Source organism: Coturnix japonica, chromosome 3 (assembly GCF_001577835.2).
Source record: "Coturnix japonica isolate 7356 chromosome 3, Coturnix japonica 2.1, whole genome shotgun sequence".
NCBI classification, from domain to species: Eukaryota; Metazoa; Chordata; class Aves; order Galliformes; family Phasianidae; genus Coturnix; species Coturnix japonica.
Genome location: NC_029518.1, coordinates 88,834,716 through 88,851,616, shown reverse-complemented (window position 1 = coordinate 88,851,616; position 16,901 = coordinate 88,834,716). Strand labels below are relative to the sequence as shown.

General features: G+C 41.9%; 1 protein-coding gene across 8 annotated transcripts in view; it reads right to left on the bottom strand.

Annotated features, from left to right (window-relative positions):
- LPIN1 (lipin 1) overlaps window positions 1-16,901 on the bottom strand; it is a 64,247-nt gene that overhangs the window by 34,519 nt on the left and 12,827 nt on the right. For 4 of the 8 annotated variants that reach the window (XM_015859437.2, XM_015859438.2, XM_015859440.2 and 1 more), the window contains exon 2: window positions 15,862-15,918. In XM_015859437.2, the coding sequence (XP_015714923.1) occupies window positions 15,862-15,918 (57 nt within the window). Of the gene's footprint in view, window positions 1-1,017; window positions 1,263-5,477; window positions 5,637-13,536; window positions 13,620-15,861; window positions 15,919-16,901 lie in introns of those variants that run through there. The other 4 variants (XM_015859439.2, XM_015859442.1, XM_015859444.1 and 1 more) reach the window with 4 other exon arrangements.

Here is a 16,901-nt window from a genome sequence, read left to right as displayed (position 1 = left end):
TACTTGCATTCAAAACCATAGTCAGAGTTTCAAACTGCAGTTTCTACTTTATTGCTGAAAGAAAAGCATTGCTGCAGAACAAAACATCTTCTATCATTTATTGAGCTCTCAAAATGGAATATAATTTTCTCATATATTTCTATGAGCTTTTAAGGGCAGGGCAAGGGATGGTTCTAAGCAGATCTCCTTTTCCACTCCATTAAAGACAAAGACTATTCTCCCACTCAGCTGAGATTTCTGCTGTTAAAAGACTACTGTAAGGCACACGTGCAAAAGATACAAATGGTTTGGTACTCCAGAGCTTCTGAACTTTGGAGTGCTACCTAAATGCAACTCTACTATACTCTAAAAATATCTTTTTGGTACAAGCAGGTTTATTAAAAATGAGGCACGTGTTTATGGCTAAGATTGGCTTTATTTCCCCTCCTCTCCCAATTAGTACAGTTTCTCCCTTCTTAATACATATTCTCATTAAAAAAACAGTCCCTACACAAGACAGCATGTATATACTTAGACACTCATAAATCCAACAAGTCTTTAAAAGGCTCACAAAATATGAAGGAACTTAAGTAGATATTCTACAGAACATTAGAAACTTCAGGGACTGTATTAGTTCCTTTGTTTTTGTTTTTCTTCCAGTACCTCTTGCAGATTCTGAGATAGTGATGTCAAGAATATCCTTGTAGGCTCAGTATGTGTGCTTAGAATGCCTGGCATACAAGTCTTCTGCAGGGCTGCACATCACCCAGACATCAACAGAGAGGGCAGGCAATGGTAAAACACAGTGCTGATGAGAACAGAATTGAGCTCAGTCTGAGACAGTCACCACACTGAGCTGCACAGCACGCCTTAAACAGCAGTTCCAACACAGGCTTCTTTCAGCTCTGTCCTCTTGGTAACAACAAAATGATGCAGGTGTGAAACGATTCAAAAAATAGCTCTGATTTTTTAACAGTGGTTTATACTCAGAAGCAAACAAACAAACAAAACTATTAAAAGAACGCCGTGAAAACTGACCTGTCTACTTCAAAGGATTTGGCACGACATAATACATTAACTGCTGAAATCCACAAATTCAGGCACCTAGGAAGTGCCACTGACAAGTCAGCATGAATGAACTTGATAAAGAGTCATTATATTCAATTCTCCAGTATTCAACTGGCAGCAGCATCCTGGGCTCCTACAATAAGCACGTTAGTAACATACTTTTCATGAATGTACATCCAGCTGAGAGCTGTTACACTGAGAGCTTTAAACCTCATGATGCAGCTTGTGCTGCGTCATAATTGTTGGAACATCAGCCTGAAAGGGGCTTCTAGAGCCCCCTGTACCACAACTCTGCATAAGGCAGGGTCATCTTGGCCTGGAACACCAATCAAGCTCTCACTGCATTCAAGGATGGAGATTTCACAGCTTCACCATGCACTTGTTGCCACATCCCCATAGTGAGGATCTTCTACCCAGAATCTAATTAGAATTTCCCACAGTTTGAGCCTGTTGCCTCCTGTTTTATCACTCTGCACCTCTGAGCAAATCTTGGACATTTCCTCTGTACTCCCAGCAGGTTGCCGACTGCCCTAAAGATTCAGCAGAACTAGCTTTCCCAGTCTCTCCCTGTAAGCCATAAGCAAATGTGACCATACTGCCTGTCCTGTCTTTGGACGCACATCATTTCTATGCTGGTGAATTAAAAGTCAGACATTATCCTCAAGCTCTGTGGCCAAGTGGAACAGCACAGCTTGCTTTCACACAGTGCAAGCCTATTATCCCTATAAAAATAATAAAATCAAATCAAATAACCACATTCAAATAGTCAGCTAGTGGCAGACATTCAGTCCAGACTGGGCTGAACCAGGCCCATGCTGAAAAAAACACTGCAGAATTAAGAGAATGACAGATTAATCCCATAGGAATCACATAAAAATGGTTCTATATCATAAACATGGGCAACAAAAGGGAGTTCTAACAGGGATATGGTTCAGAAATGGGACTCTGAGAGATACAGGCCCCTTGTCTTAGCTTTTGCAATTGCCTGTCAAAACTGAGACTGTTTACATGCTAAGTTTTTAAGTTTATTTTGCCAACCTACAGTCAGGCAACACTGTGTCAGCACTCCAGGAAACCAACATTCCTCAAACCCCAGAGAGGCTGTGTGTGGTTTTAGTGCAACATTTCACTCTGGCAGCTCCCAGACATCTTTCACACACTAACCAGGCAGCTGTGACTTCAGCAATAAGCACAGGGTTTACGCCATGGCTAAAACCCACCGCCTGCTTGTTAATTATGCTAGATTTAGCAAAGCTTGTTTCTCATACCATGGAATCAAACTAGTAGAGCATAAAGTATTTTTTGCTGCTGGGAAAGCTCAAGATCCTTTTGATCCAAGCTTTCAGCATTTAGAGCAGCCCATAATGCTTCTGCCATTATTCTCAAATGGTCTGAAACGCTGCACAGCCCCCAAATGATTCATCCATTATGAAATTAAAAGTATTTTCTAGCATCATTTTTAATGTCAAATTAACTGGCATCCCCTGCCAGAGAACAACTCCAACCTATATTAGGACAGCCATCACTCTTCAGAATTTATCATTTTGTGAAAAATAAAGCACTGGGTGCTACCTTATTACTTAATTACTTATCCAAGAGTAGCTTTAGCAACATCATCTTCAGGCCTTCCTGAAGTTTCAGCTCTACTGGATGCCCCCCACCTATTTCAAATGCACCATCACCTGAATCATCTGCTTGGCTTCTGTTATGGAGATGCAAAGCTTGAGAGAGACTGGACCACATCTGAGGATCAAACTGTTTCTCCTCCAAGGGAATTATTCCTCACACACAGCAGAGTCATCAGCAACATTTAAGAGAGGTAAGCACTGACTGCTGTCATTTTATTATGTGCCAAACACTTATTTTCTTGACTCTGAAATAACTCAGTTCTGTTTGCAGTATTGAACACCAATCCCCTCTACAGCAATTAATAGAATTCTTCCATTGTATCGGAGCTTAAAGTCTAAAAACATTGATAATGAAGTTCTTCCAGTAACATTCTCTGGAGAGATTTTTTTCCCCTCAAAATTAAGATAAACCCTTCACTTCAATAAAGCAACTACAAAAGCTCATAAAATCCAATTTTCTACTGTTTTAAAAGAGGTATTTCTATCTATTAGTAAATGATCAACATCTTGCAAAGTCATTAATGCTGAGTCACCATTCCATCCAAACCCCCTAAGTTTTAACACATCTCTGGTTGGACTCTGAAAATCATTAATAGCTTTTGAAAACCTTCTTGCTGGCTCCTACATCAAACCAACCCAGGGTCATGGCTATGAACCCCATTGCATAGACACTGTGTAGGTTTGTAGCAAACCTAGGTTTAGGTCTCTATTTTGCAACAAAATCCATATATCATTTTGTCCAAGTTACTAAGGTTGGGATCTAGATTGTGTTTAACTCCCACTGGTTTCAAGTGGGGTCTGTCCACATGGCTACATTATAAAGTAGCAAGATACAGACAAACCTTGCTAAGACATACTTCTTTTTTCCCCGGGTAGGAAAGGGAACCTGGACACACAAGCTTGAAGGAAGCCATAAGCAGCCACATTTCTGATATGGACAAGTTGTGAGGGAAGCTGTACGCTGAACAGTGAAATTCTGTTTGTTTCACTAATAGGATAGCAAACTCTAGACCAAACCTGATTATGCAGTCTTTCCACATCTCTCCATAGTCACAGCAGTATGAGACAGACTGCATTCCTGCAGGTGATTTGACATTGCTTCTGGTCAGCTGGGAATAGATACAAGTCACTTGCTCATCCCAAACTAGAAAGGAACATGCTGCATGTGGTTGGCTCAACACCAGAGTAAGTTTTCCTGCCAGCAGAAATACTTTCAGGTTGGGATTATTCTGGGCTTAATTCTATTAGGAGCTATTTGACTCCTATTTGGAGTTAGCCAAGGGCTGTAACTTCTTATGATGTCCACAGAGTCAAACAGATCAAGTGTCAAAGTTATTCTCCAAGCTGCAAGTCATTCCCAGAACCTGCTTGCTCACAGATAGAGCCTTTGACTATCTGATGACTATCCTACTTGTTATTGCCGAGATTTTACCACAATCTCTCCCATCTGAAATACTGTAATTCTCATATACTTGAGCAAGTTCCCATAAATAACAGCATATTTCATTGAAAAAAAAGCTGAAATAATTGATTTAAAGTGAAGACTACAAACATGTCTGTACTGAATCCTGGTATTCAGAGGGAGGACAAGTCTGGCCTCTTGTCCCACAGTCAGCATATCTGAGTCCAAGTGAACTACTTCATGATCAGCTTAAGCCAACTGTAGTCCCACACCAACCTCCCAAATGCACAGTCCCAGCTTGCCTAGTAGGGACCACTAAAGCAACACAGACTGGTCTGACACCCACTTGAATCGGCACTGCACAAATACGATCAAACTTTACGACAAACTGAAACTACAGAGTAGTGTTTGAAACTAAGAGCTTTGGAATCAACTGGCGAATATATCATAGATCACATCCCGTGCTGCCCTGGGCTATTGTTCCAGTGTCAGAGCAGGAACACAAATGAGAGAGGAGGCACAGCTGTAGCTCTATTCTGTGCTGACTCCTCACATGACTGGCATCCCCTCTTTCAGTGGGACTGGAAATTAAAATATCTTTCCAACTATAACGCTGTATTTTCAGAGCTTAAGGTAAGAACTTTCTGCATTCAATGTGTTTTTAATAATTGCTGAGCGTACGTGTGCTGAACAGATAAATAAACATGTACACCTGCACATCTGTAGGTATGAAAAAGGGCCAACAACTGAAACTTACCCAGCTCCCTCACAACCAGACCACAGTGAGCCAGGTAAGCAGGACACTGATAAGTGACATGGGCTACCAGAAAGTATTTAAAACCATCAGTAGCTATTTTTATGTCATTATGTCTAAAATCATCGCATTATTGAACCTTCCTGCTATTATTACATTATTATTATACTTCTCCTCCAGTTCCTTTCATGGCAATAGGCTCCTTTCACTGTAACAGGAGCATCTGGCTTCTAACTGACACAAGGACGATAACAAAACCCAACCCACAGACACTGAACGTTTGCCAGAAGTCGCTGTCTTGAGACAGCACAGACACAGAGAAAACAAAATAAACAAAGCACGCACACAATAAATAAATAAATAAATAAAATTAAAAAAATCCAGCGAATCAAAACAGAGAATAATGACAGAATAGAGAGTTCCGACACCCAAGTTCAGCTTTACACATTCAGAAGGCACATGCCGATCAGGCCCTGCCTATGACTCGTTCATCATGCCACCTCCGAGCAGCGCCTGTTAAACGGCGGCGAATCACAGCAAAGAAAACGAGCTGCCACCGGGTGATGCCCCGGGCAGCCCACCCAGGCATCTCGGAGCCCGAGCCCTCCCTTAACCCACCCGCACGACCCCAACCCCCGGCTCCCACCTCCGCCGCCTCCCGGCAGCATCCACCGGACCCGGACCGCCTCGGGTTGCTCCGCTCCGTTCCCCGCCGCCTTTGCCACGGCTGCACAACCCGGTGCCGCCCCGGAGGAGGGACCGCAGCGGGGCGGTGTGAAGGGCTCCCCGTGACGGCCCTGCCCCGATCGGGCTCCGGGGAGGAGCCGCCTCCCGACCTGGTGGTGGTGGTGTGACGTGGGGGCGGACCGTCGTTGTTCCGCCGATCGAAGGGATGGAGGAGGCGCCGGCAAACAGCACGGACTCACTCCATTCCAGTTCAGTCCCAGAGCGCTCTGTACTAAAGGCCGAACTAGGAGATGAGGACAGGTCGCTCACATAGCTGCCCCAGTGTTTGTTGCTCCCCCTTTCTGTGAGGGGCTGTCTGCTGGTTCCACTTAAAGTCATTGTTTGAAGCTTGCAGTGACAAGAACAGAGATAGCCCGGGGTGTAGCTAAATAGGGACATGGGTGTGCATTGCTAAATGCATCAGATAGCTGGATCTCTCACAGCAAGTAGAAGGGGACGGAGCTAAGTGCCAAACAAATGATCAGGAAACAGTAAAACACAGGAATAAAAAGAGGGCAGAGAACATGCACAAAGAAGGATCAAAGCTCATAAATGAGCTGGAAAAGAACCAACCAGCTTTAGTAACAAGATACAGACAAACCTTGTACAGGATACAGACAAACAATGTAAGCATTAAAACAGGATTTTCCAAAGTGTTTTTCGTGTGCCTACATGTTCTGATCCCCACCATATAGCGCAGCAGAAGCCCAGGGAGAGTTCCTTGTTGAGCAATCAGCAATTAAGTCTTCTATTTTCTACTAACTTTCCAGTCATACTGTAAAAGGAGCTCCTTGCAGTCTCCCCTCATCCTTCACCTACTTGTGATTCTTTGCAGGGTTTCTCTTCAGCAGTTCTTTCTGCAGTTCAAACTCTCTTAGCTAAGGCTTTTGCAGCCTAGAACTGCTAGATGATGAGCCTGATACACTCTCACAAGCTCAAATTCCTGTTGGCTGTTCTCCATTTCCAGTTACAGAGCTACATAAACAATTTCACATCTGCTTTAGAACAAAAATTCAGTGAAAGCAGTTTCTGCAGGCCTACAACAAATATGGGTGTTCATTTATTCCCCCCAAAAAAACAATGTGCAACTTGACCCAAGAATACCTGCACTGCGCTTTCATTTCCCATATAATTTCTTGTTTTTACAGGCACTGAGATGTGCTGGTGAATAGTCCCACCCCTGATGTAAATACAAGAAGCTCTGCCTGTGCCAGCAACGGATCCTGCCCAGCTCTCTGCTGCATTCATGTGGAATGCAGTTCTGTATTGTGTTCCCCTTTGAGTGAGTGGTATCCTCCAGCCCTCACAGTTCAGGACTGCTTTAATGCACTGTTCCACTACGGGCTTTCACTACTGTATTTATATAATAACATAATTGTAACACACTGAATGAAAGTCACTATCTTTTCACAGCCTCAACACCACCCACTCCTCTCCGCTGCTCTCAGAAATCCAGCAATGAGTGCCTCACTGTTGGAAAGTTGTGTTCACTTATTTACCATGTCCAGCCATCTGCTGCTTGATGAAACAGCCCACAAATAATGTTCTACATTTTCAAGGGTTTGATGTGCTAGGTTACATTTTCTCTTTCTATGCTGCAGTGCAAATATAGCCATGATAGAAGTAGGATGCTGAGGAGAGAGCCAAATGCTTGCTCAGCAACTATAAGATTCTGCTAGCAGCATGACACCATCTTAGTCCTTCTGCTTAGTCCTGATGTTCTTGCTGATGTTGTGACAATCGTCACTGAGGACAGTGTTCCTCAAATTTCTTCTCAGAATGACTTTTGTCAATTGATTCTGAAATCCTTACTCTTCGGTGCTCAACATACATCAGCTCAACTGTTCTCATCATTGACATCTGTTTAGAGAACCAAGCATTAGCACAGAATCTTCTGCACCACACAAGCTTTAGCGTGGTCATGGATGTGGGTTTGGCTCAGTCCCATGCCTGGGCATAGTTTGGAGGATAATGTGGCCACAGACCATACAAGACTATGGGGCAGACTGAAGTAATGTGTCTGAGGGAGTTGCTCCATATGGTCAGGATGTATGTGATGCCCTTGTAAGAGAATAATCCATGGTATGAAGAAGTTTTGAATTTCAGGTCATTCTCTCCTTTGCCAGGTTTCTGGAGGCATGTTTAGGCAAAACAAGTTTATTTCCTAAGTTTGGACTCCACAACTGCCCACAGACTTTCAAAGGACCTGCTCATGGAAGTTTGTTCTTTCCATTCCTTCTCTGATCTGTATCCACCCATTATGACTCATTTAACACTTGATTCCTGCCCCAAAGAACACTTATCAGTTCAGCTTGTGTGCATATGGCTTTGGCACAGTGCTTCTAACCGAGGACGCAGTTTCATAGTTACTATGAAAAGACAGGTTGCAAGAAATTTGACCTGTGGAGTCTTCTGGTGATTAATAAAACTGGCTTTGAAAAAGTCAAAAAGAAGAAAGGTTTAATAAAAGTCAAGCATAGGTTACTAGAATTTAGTACATACGTTTATGCAGAAGAAAAAAGAAGAAAGAGAAAAAGAAAAAGAAAAAAAAAAAAAAAAAAGGTTTCAGTTATAGAATCATAGAATCACCAAGGTTGGAAAAGACCTAAAAGATCATCCAGTCCAACCGTTCACCTATTACTAATAGCTCCCACTAAACCATGTCCCTCAACACAACATCCAGTCATTCCTTGAACACCCCCAGGGTCGGTGACTCCACCACCTCCCTGGGCAGTTCTTGAGGCATTAGATTTTCCTGGCAAGTGTGTTGGCCATTCAGCCAAACAACCACTCAGACCAGAAAGTTATTTAACGCATTATCTCTCATGCCTCTAATCGCACACTAAATAGGGAATGTATCTTCAGGCTTATAGTGCCTGGGTTATGAATGACTGCAATTGTCAGTGCTTACACAATGTCCATGTAAAAATGATTCAATAAATGCAGAACTTGAGCTTTTAGCTAATTTATAATGTATTCATAAGCAAATATAGCTCTGGAATCTGGTGCTGACCATCCTGATAATAAACTCAGTACCTCAAGCTGTATAAGTTGTACAAGCAGTATAAGAGTTGATCTAGTTTTATTCCAGTGTAAGCATTAAAACCTCTGGCTCGACAATTATCTAATTAAACGTCTCATCATCTTAATAGTAATTCTCCTAATGTAAGTAAGTATTTTATACATTACCTACAGTGCCTTTAATGATCTACTGAATCTTCCATCTCCATCATATTTTTTCCTTTTTATTTTCCTTCAGTTGCCTGCCAATTCACTTTTCCTTTCATTTGAAGGCACAGTAATGGTCGTTATTGTAGCACATAGATGTATGTAGAAGTTACTTAGTTGCAGAGATTTATAAAACCTTTATCTGTCCTGCTGGCTTTCCTTTGTCTGTTTCTGGGATGGACTGTTCCCACTCTATCAGTGCGAGGCTCTTGAAGATCTCAGTAGAACACAACCTCAAAAAGGGTTAGAGTGCTGTCCTTATCCAGCATAAAGCCATGCAGGACATTTTATTCTTTATTCCATATAAAACTGTCTTGCTTTTGTCAGTGTGTTGAGCGTGTCAAATTTAAGCTGATGCTTCTTGCTTGCATCAGCTGCAAAATCTACCCTACCTGAGCTCCTTGCCCTTTGCCAACTTCAGGTTTTGGATTCTGCTTTCCATATGGTCACAATTCCCAGTACTGTAATCGCCTGCTGACACCGCCAGTCACAAAGGTGTTACACAACACCGTGCTGACATCATTTCTTATCTTCCTTCTTTGTTCTCACTGGTAAGAGGTGAGCAATGACATCATCTCAGGAGGATTACAAGGTCTTCAAAAGGACTATAAAGTCTAAGTCATTGAGAAGGTGGAGTGACGGGTGAAAAGGGAAACTGGGGATTATTTTGTCAAGTGTAGGATTGCAGTTTTCCAGGAACTACAAATGAAATTTGAGGCAGGGCAGGAGGTACTAATTATTTACCAAAATGTTCATCTCTCAGACAAACACATTTATCAGCTGCCATGCCATCAGGGCTTGCATTGCATAACCAAATTTGATTTTGGACCAACTACTTTTGGACCAACTACTTTTGGACTTAGTTTTGTGATACACGGTTTTCTACCTACTCCTCACTAAAAAATACTCCCAAAAAGGAGATCTGCAGCCAATGAACTACTCAATAAGTGGGTTGGTTTTTTTTCTCCTCAGAATATAATGACTTGATAATGAACGTTCTTAAATGAGCCTTTCTTTAGATCCACACAAAGCCATGAAAACCATGAAAACCTCAGAGCTTCCTTCATATCCCATATCCTTCCATAGTCAAAATACCAGGCTATTGAGAAACAGTGCCATGCATTGACTCCTATGATGCAAACATGGCCGAAACAAAAGAGGAGAGGAATATTCAAGTGACAAACAAGGGAGGCTAAATATATCTATCAACTCTCATGGAGGTCTACTTGTGCCTTTCTAGTCTCATTACAAAGTAATTTATCTCCAAATCTTCATCTTAATCTCTCTAAATATAATCTTAGAAATCTTAGAAAATCAGGAGTGCTGGTAAATCAAAGCAATCAGATTGTATGAGATTACAGAGATAACAGTGAAGTCATCAACGTGCTCTTTCCTTAGCCAAAGCCCAGAGTTTCCAAGTAGACGTGTTCAAACAAAAGACTGTGCACTGTTCAGGCAAAATACATATTTTTGTTTAAATATACCTGCATACAAGAAAGGAATGACTACATACACCTCCAGAATGATTATATACACCTCCAGAGGAATACCCTCCACTCTGCTTTGGATTGAAATGCTTTCCAGCCCAAAAGCTACATTTTCTTCAGCCCAGTACTCTGCATGGCTAAGAGCTTTCACCCAAAACACTGTTCTCAAAGCACAGCAAATGACAAGCAAGATTTTGTTTGTTTGGAACAAAATATTACAAAATGTGCTTTGAGAACTCCAAACAAAGCTGCTGTATTTCTCAGAGTGTAATCTTTTCTTTGCTGTTTCTGTACCTTTTGCAAACTACAACAGTTATCTTAAAGCGGTGAACTGACTCCTAAAAAGCTATTCAGAAACCAATTCCTTCTGTTGGGAAGATCATTGCTTTCTTCATACTTATGTCTACATCAGATTGCCTAGGAATACTGAATTATCTTACTAAACAGGTTGGGAAAGCTACTGCTTGGAGAAGTACTTGCTTTTCTTTCAGCAAGACTCAACTACAATAAAAGAAGATCTATCTGAATGTGAGAAAGAAGTTCTTTACTGTGAGGGTGACAGAGCATTGGAACAGGCTGCCCAGAGAGGTTGTGGGGTCTTCCTTCTCTGGGAATATTCAGCACCCTCCTGGATGCCTTCCTGTGTAACCTGTAGGGAACCTGCCTTAGCAGGGGGTTGGATCAATCATCTCCAGAGTTCCCTTCCAGCCCCTAAAGTCTTGTGGTTCTCTGATTCTTGAATATTTGAAATGGTAGATTGTAGCCAGGTTACAGCATTTTTAAAAGAACTTGTGTTTCTTAATAAGGCTCTTTTTCACTTTTCCCAATTCAGCCTGCACAGCAGGTTTGGATCCTGCACCTCCAGCTGAAATGTTTCATCTTTCCCTCTGCAGAGATTTCTGTAGCAGCAAGAAAGAAAGGAGAGTCCAAGTCTGATCAACAGCTGTGGCCCTCAGGTCTTTCCACATTGTCTTTTCATTTGCTCCCACATGCTGTGAGGCCTTAGCCTGGCAGCAGCACCTGGCAGCACAGGTTTTCAATCTCTCTGATCTTTAGCCTCTGAATAAATATCAGGGGGTTTGGAGGGAGGGGTGAGATACTGTTCTGAGGGATAACCCATCTCAGTGGCATTTTCTTTGCACTGCTCCTCTTGGGATTTTAATGATTACAGTTTATGACAAGTGTGTATTTGTTCTGGATTTGAAGTGTAGTCATCCTTAGCATGCCTGTAGCATAACAACGTTTAAAGAATATATTGTGTTTAAACAATCTTTTGGTTGTACTGTCAGAGCTATCTTAACCACACTGCTTCCAGGATCATTTATTCTCAAAATCCTATTGTTACTGATAAAGATAATAACCAAGGTGCTACTGAAGTCCTATAAACAAGTTGAGACATAAAGTTAAATACAGTAATAGGCAATAAATGCTCTTTAATTACTTGCATCAAGTCCAAGTAGTTAATCGGTATATAAAGTTGTTTACTGCAATCTTTCTCCTATTTAAGCACGTTCACTCTCCTGGTTTGGGCTCAGGGCATATGTAAAACTCTCACTGGTGCCTCTGAGTCAAGCACTTTAAAGCAGGAACACTGTGAGTTATTTTGGATTGGTACCTGCTAAATTTCTTTACATATGTGAGAACATGCATGTATTTATGGATCATTTTGCAAGGAAAAGGATTCACTTACAGTTTCCGCATCTGGAGTACTTAAACAGTTAGTGTATATTATTAGCTTTCCAAATCATGAAAGTGTTTTATTTCAGTATTAATATTCAAATTTCCATGAACAGGTGAGGTGCCCTTGATAACTCAGTAGTAAATGCTTCCCTTCACATATTCTTGATGTCAAAATAAGTGTAGTCTCTCCAAAGGTGTCATGGCAAAGCGATCTCCAAACATGCTCTTGAGTGTTATATTAGAGCCGTAATGAAGCAGAACTTAATTTCTATCAGTATTATACTGATAAATTATACTGATAATAATAATTATTGAGAAAACTAAACTTAGGTTTGGTGGGACATAGAATACATCAGCCAATCTGAATTTGGAAAGGGAAGTGTTGAATTCAGGAACTGCAACCTGCATTACTTAAAGCGTTTTCCTGATTGTTCCTGTTTTACTGAAAGCTAAGCAAAAACTGAAATTTTACCCTAATTTCACTGTCTAAATATTAACATATAAACAAAGACTTTGACACATAAATGAATCTAAGTATAAAACACACAAGCTTTTTGCAAGTGAAGTCATTAAGGGTACATAACGTGGCCAAAAAGTGTGATGTATTTGAATGATTCTCAGGAGGCAAAAATCCCTTGTAAGGAAATCTAACTCAGCGTTGAACTGAAAAACCTGAAACAATTCTAGCTGGTCAAGTATTAAAATACTGCAAAAGAAACCCTAATCAACTCTCTGCCCTACTACCATTCTCTAGAGTCCACCCTTATATAAAAGGTAGTGAAGGTCATCTCCATTTAGCTCTGTTCACAGTAAGACAAAAGCTTACAAAGCACTGGCATTTACAAACATTAACTTATTTTATTTATTTAATTCAATCATATTTTAGGGCTTTTTTTGTAAAATAGATGTATTAATAATAGATATAATTAGCACACTGTCAAAATTATTTATCCCAGCTCCCTAAATTTGTCATCCGCGTTTCCTACATACAAGCATTTTACATACTTCCATGGAAATCATTTGCTTCAGTGAAATTAGTGAAATCCATATCATTAGGTCTAGCACATCCTGAACAGAAAGCCTTTGTCCTGGCAGCCCATATGCTTTACATATTCTGTTATGCAAACCTGAGAATTTGTCAGAGACTTTACCCCAGACCTGCTACCCTTGTTACAGTTTACCCTACAGTTTATTGCCTGCAGACAAATCTACAGACCATGAACAATCTCAAACCTAGCAGCTTCTCCCTACAAAAGCAACATAAGCTCATTTGACTATTATTTGCAGGTTAGCAGCTTTGTGCTCAGCAGATCATGCACAAAAAGAACTCAGGCCCAGCACTCAGTTCACACAGAGCGATATAATCCCGTTCAAGCCAGTGACCTCTGTAGATTTAAACAAGTGAGGGGTCTCGCTCATTGTTTGAAACAGGTGAGTTGTTTTACTTTTAAAAGCAAATCTAGGCAAGCAGATGGTATTTAGCACAAAGCTCTGCAGCAATACAAGAAGCAGACACAAGCCTGGTCAGAAAACACTGAAAATAATTCTAGTTAAGAGATTAAAAAAAAAAAATCAAAGTCATACCCACAGGTAGCTCAGAGTCACATCAAGGTACATTTCTGCTTCTGATCTGGCCTCCTCAGACACCCTGTTTTTCCCCATGCCCACCCACACCCTGCAATTTGGGCACAAACAAAAAAGCCTGCCTGTGTAGTCATCCCGCTGCTATCAGATGCCCCTCCCCTGAAGCCTTCGGTGACAGCCCAGCTCGGTCATGGTGTATGTTTTTGCATGTTGCTTGTACACGGATGGGATCATTCTTGTTGATCACCTACCTTGTCCTGATCAGATGTAATTTAGCCTATGTAATTTTGTTTCCTGTGCCAGATTCTGTTTGATGTAGTTTTCTCACTTTCTGTTTCATACCTTGGGCTGCAGAATTGCACACAGACTTAAGTACAGTTTAGTCCAAGCATGTCATTTGTTTACAATAGCCTTTCTATATTCTAAATTCTAGTGATTCACTAATTTCCCTTGAGTTCCCCTCCCTGTAGTACGTTTTAAATATTGCACATCTATGTTACGGAACTGTTTTTCCCCATCTTCTTTTGGTATTTCCATGCTACATTATGTGTAGCGCAGGGAAAAGTGCATAATAATGAGCTATAAAAATGAATTTTGCCCAAATACAACATAGAACTACAGAGTATCCTGAGTTGGAAGGGATTCACAAGATCATAGAGTCCAACCTCCAGCTCCACAATGTCCATCCAAAATCCAAGCCCTGTGTCTGAGAGCAGTGTCCAAGTGTTTCTTGAACTCTGGCACTCAGGGCCATGCCCACAGCCATGGGCAGCCTGTTCCATGCCCACCATACCCTGGTGCACAGCCTGTCCCTAACCCCATATACCCCTCCCTTGACAGCTCCATGCCGTTCCCTCAGGCCGTCACTGTCACAGATAGCAGAACTCAGCGCTCCCTGTCAGACCATGGAATCTGCCATGAGGCCTCCCCTCAGTAGCCTCTTCCCAGGGCCGAGCATAAACCGATACTTCTTGAAGTATAATCTTACTGCAAGAAGGCATTATCTTCACTTCTTTCAAACTTCTATACAAGTTCACAAGACACACTGTCTTTATTTTGTGTTTCCTTTGCTAACTGGGGCTCCTTCTCTGTTAGTTTTATTTGCATTTGGAATTCCCAAGAATCTTTCTGTCTGTGTAGCTCAGCAGCTGAAACTGACATACAAACCTAACCCAGGCAAACAACAGCCAACCTCACCTTCATTTCAGACTTCCCATCTAGTTTACGTGACATTGCTAACATCAAACTCATCGTATGGATTAGATCCTTAATTTGTGTTGGCATAGCTCCATGGAAATATTAACCTTCATCTGTCAGACCCGAAATGAAAAGTTGCCAGGCTCTACCCAGCAGAGGAGCTACACATGAGTCACCCAAAGACTCCTACATCAGGAAGGTTCCTCCATAAATCATAGCATATCTCCTACGCTGCACCAATATAGGCAGTGTGGAAGCACCTGAGCAGGATCTACATGAGATAGCAATATAGCTATGCTAGCATGACAATCCACCCAGGCTAACACATCTGTGAAACCACACAGAAATCTGCAGTGACTTTTGCAGTCATTCAGTGAAACGGATGTGTTTGTGTGGCACTGTTTGGTACTAGGTAAAAATGCTGTGGTCCCACATGTTTTCAAACACATCAGCCTCCAACTATTCTGCCCCATGATCACTGTACAAGTAGGTCACTGCTGATCCAAAGCCACATAGGAGGTCAGCAGGTTCTTTCCTAACTCTGCTGCCTTTTTCCCTCTTCACAAATCGCTCAGTGATGGCAGCTCTCTATATGAGGTGGGAAATGGCTTTTTCTTCTCAGGAGCAACAAGCTCCCCAGGAAGTCCTTTAGTCCAATGTATAACTGCGTCCCAAGAGCACTGCCTCACAGATGTACCTTCCAGGAGAGCAGCAACAGGACCATCTGGGTATATTGTCTTTGTATGTGTCTCTCATAACATGTGACACAGCTTTTCTTGTTCTGTTCTTATTGCCCAAGCCAAATGCCAGATTTCTTCTTTTTTTTTTCTGTTCTTTTCTTATTCTTTCCTTTCTTTTGATGTTTCGAATTTTATCCTGCCAGTACCAGCCCATGTGAGAGCCACGGTTTCACAGCCTCCCAACCTCTCCCAGCAATAGTAGTATCCCAAGGTACATAGGGTAACAGTGTCCAAAGGATGACTCTGGTACATGCACTGCTCAGTACTGGGAGGCAGCCCAACAACACTAATCTTTCCCTGTCCCTTTTTCCCAAGGACCTGCCTGGCTCTGAGCTAGGCCTGCTGTAAGGCACTAGAGGTGAAAATCAGAGAGAACCGTATTGCTTACGTTTAGATTGCGAGTCCAGACATTTCGAATCCAAGCAGGATCTTTCATCAGTAGAATCTGAAAGAAAGAATAACGATGAACAATGCAGTTAATTAACTATGCACAGAAGTTAATGTATCCAGGCCTCTCATCTCCAGGTTGAAAAGCTTGAGTTCTCTCAGCCTGTCCTGGTATGGGAGGTGCTTCAGCCCCCTGATCATCTTCATGGCTCTCTACTGGACCCATTCCAACAACTCCATGTCCTCCTCATGTTGGAGGCCCCAGAACTGTATACAGTACTCTGGGTGGGGTCTCACAGAGCAGGGGAGCAGGATCACCTCCCTCAACCTGCTCACACTTCATACAGTTGGTCTTATGGGCTTGCAAGAGCACATTGCTGGCTCATGTTGAGTCTTTAATAAGTCAGCACTGCCAAATCCTTCTCCTCAAGGCTACTCTCAAGCCATTCTCCAGCCAGACTATATTTGTGCTTGGGATTGCCTCAAAGCATGTGCACTTGGCCTTGTTGAACTTCATAAGCTGTCACGGGCCCACCTCTCAGGCCTGTCCAGGTCCCTCCGAATAGCATCCCCTTCCTTGGATGTGTGAACTGTACCGCTCAGCTTGGTGTTATCTGCAAAGATACTGAGGGTGCACTTGATCCCACAGTCCATGTCACTTACAAAGATGTTAAATAGTACCGGTACCAACACTGATCCCAGAGGAACACCACTTGTCACTGGTGTCTACTTGGATGATAATATCTTGCACTCAGAACCTTCCATTAAGGATTGCACCATGCTATTCAAACACAATTTACTGAGTCCCTAAACAACCTTATGTGCCAGGAAGTACTAATAATTCCATTTTCCAAATGAAGAAACTGAGATACACCCTGAATAAATGACTTATTTTGGGTTACAAAGGAAGTCTAGCAACAGAATTAGAAACAGATCTCCTTCCATCTGCCATTATTTTAACAAGACTGTTCTCAGAAGTAGAACAAAAATGATGATATTGTTGCACCAATTAGGAAATGAACAGAAACATTTTCACAAGCT